This window comes from Mus caroli, chromosome 10 (genome assembly GCF_900094665.2).
Source record: "Mus caroli chromosome 10, CAROLI_EIJ_v1.1, whole genome shotgun sequence".
Classification (NCBI taxonomy): Eukaryota; Metazoa; Chordata; class Mammalia; order Rodentia; family Muridae; genus Mus; species Mus caroli.
The window spans coordinates 7,553,871-7,556,812 of record NC_034579.1 but is presented as its reverse complement, the minus strand read 5'-3'; the positions used below and the strand labels follow the sequence as shown (position 1 = coordinate 7,556,812).

The 2,942-nt window shown below is 34.5% G+C and overlaps 1 protein-coding gene across 1 annotated transcript in view; it reads right to left on the bottom strand.

Annotated features, from left to right (window-relative positions):
* Window positions 1-2,942, bottom strand: part of Shprh (SNF2 histone linker PHD RING helicase) — a 68,668-nt gene that overhangs the window by 39,144 nt on the left and 26,582 nt on the right. The window contains exon 15 of the mRNA XM_021174217.2: window positions 459-547. Coding sequence (XP_021029876.1) covers window positions 459-547 — 89 coding nt within the window. The remainder of the gene's footprint in view (window positions 1-458; window positions 548-2,942) is intronic.

Here is a 2,942-nt window from a genome sequence, read left to right as displayed (position 1 = left end):
CATCTCTTGCTGGAAACACAGTCACTATTATAATTCACACATACACCTCTTCCTAAAAGGCCTCTGAGGGTCTAGCACAGAAGAGCAAAAAGGTCAGGTTTATTTACTGTCTTTATTTAGTCAGTTTACTTAGTTTAGCTAAATTTTTTTTCATTTTGATGAAAACTATTTAACAAACATGTTGATGTCAAATGAAAAATTATAAAATTAGCCTACTCTCTGAATTACAAATAATGAAAACTATCTCCCAGTGTAGGCTATAGGCCTCCATAGAGAATATTGATTTTCAAACTCTATTACTCAAATCATTCAAGACAATAGTAAAAAGGAATTCCAGCTCTTACCTCTAGTATTCTGACTCAGTTCATTGTTACCCTTTATTTTAATGTTAACATGTTGAAAAAGTGTTGTTTAGAACAATTTGAATATGTATTTGAAAATTTTCAGGCTACACTCACTTGAAGGGAATCAGTTTTGAGTTTTCCTTTGTGCTCCTCAGACGAACGTAATACTTCTCTGTAGAGCTCCGCTGCCAAGGCATATTCACCTGCAGAGAAAGGACACACGTCACAGCACTCCCAGTGTTAGCCAGTTACCTTTAATCTAAAAAGTCTTACCACAAAAATAACAACTTTAACTCTTACTATGGTTATTATTATTGATTCTTCAGTGCGGGGGATGAATTCGGGGCTCTGCACATGCTGGACAGCAGCCTTACCACCACGGTAATACCCTCAGGTATGGATCTTATTAAAGAATCTGACCTCATATAGGATTACTCCTGTCTTTTTTTTAAAAGGTGATTATGGTTCCTTTATTTCACAGGATATTTTAGTGTTTCCAATTATAGAGATAAATTTGGAATAAAGTATACTTATAATGACTTAAAATCATACTGAAAAACTAAGCTTAGAAAGTAACCTTACTCTTATTAGACATAAAGGTTGCCAGTTAGCATTCATTATGACTTAAGGTTAAGACAAATTTCCTTCATCGATAGTAATATAAAAGTATTCACGACACTCTGGTCAATCTACATCTAATTTTCAGAAAAATAATTAACTTTTATTGATATACATATTTGTTCCTAGAATAAGGCATAAATAATTTTCAATTAAAAACATATAAGCTAAACAAGAACAACAGTAATAGGCAGGCAAACTGGGTGGGAGGAAAGACTAGGAGGCTTCATTCCCACACAAAGAACTAGAGCAACCAAGCACTGGAGGGTGGAAAAATGGTCTTCCCCAGGGAAGAGTTTGTCATTGCTTATCTACTCGGTATGATATAGGCAGCCCTGAGAACAAATACACAAGTAACAATATACATACTGAGAACGTTATAGTTAAGTAGATATTGTGTAAGCATATACACATATGCATGTAACAACAATTAATGAAAAAAAGAAGCAATGATTTTTGAACGTGAGCAAGGAGTAGATAGGAGGGCTTAGAGGGAGGAGGGAAATGGCATAATTGTTATCTCAAAAGTGATGAAATAATTTTTAAAAACAACACTTCAAAAACCAAGAGCTGTCTGTAATGTTAGCACTATGAGGGTTGACGACTGGGTCTTTGAGGCCAGCCTGCACTACATAGCAAGCTACAGGCCAACTGGACTAGAGTCAATCCCCATCTCAAGAACAAAACAAGAAAAACATACAGAAACCAGGCACAAATCTTAGCAGTACTTGCACTTCTGATCACACACATCACCAACAGTTCATGCTTACGCAGTTTTCTGTTTGTACTTAGGAGGACTCACACTTGGAATAGTATCTAGTGAAGCACAGACTGCCAAGCATTCGCCTGCGGGTCAAATCTGACCTGGATCTTTATATAATTTCTCAGTTTAGAATGGCTTTATATTTTTATTCTTTGAGTGCTGGAGATTAAAATCAGGCTCTGTGTAAGCCAGACAGGTAAGCAAACTGTCATTGAGCTACATAGCAAGCCTAGTTTTACATGTTTTAACAGTGCATATGTTTTACAACATGAGAAATTCAACAACCATAAATAAAGTTGTATTGGAGCCCAGCTCTGTTCATTCCTGTACTGTCCACAGCTGCTTCTGCATTGCACAAGCAGGACCGAGTGGATGCTGGGGACCCCTGTGGCTCACAAAGCTGCCAGGTCTTGTCTACTTACTATAAAGAAGGGTGGTGACACCGGCAGGAAGGAGTCATGGTTAATAGCTAGAATAAAGCATCTACTCTTATTTGCTCTCTGAAGAAAATCTCAAAACTAGTACATTATAAATTAAATTTAAAATGGTATGTCAGAGAAGCTATGAAATACAAAGAAGGTGCAGAGGTGTTGCTGATTCTCTGCCAAGAGGAATGTTATTCTTTTCTTAAAATAAAAACTTTAAGTATTCTTTATACTTAAAGAATATTATATTTATATTAAATATAATAGAATATTTATAACTAAAATCAGTTTTCTGTATAGATATGTACACTTCTGTAAATTTGCCTCTTCTTTCACCTAAATTCAAATATATGTACACGTATATATGTAAATACATATATTCCCATATACATACACATAATAGAAAGCATTCTAAAATACATACTTTCACAATACTGAGGACTCAACTAATTTTTATTCAGTTCTATATTGGAGAAAATGATTTTCATAAAAATAAGTCACCTAATATAATGAAGAGTAATATTCAATTATCTTTATGCAGTGAATATTTTTTTGAAACAGGATCTACCTATTAAACCTCAATTAACCTTGAATTCCCATTTTTATGCTCCAACTTTTGTGGTGCTTAGACTGAAATGCCATTCACACATATGGACACAACTAGTTTCTATTTATTTATTTATTTATTTATTTATTTTTTGATTTTTAATATTTTTATTACATATTTTCCTCAATTACATTTCCAATGCTATCCCAAAAGTCCCCCATAGCGCCCCCCACTTCCCTACCCAC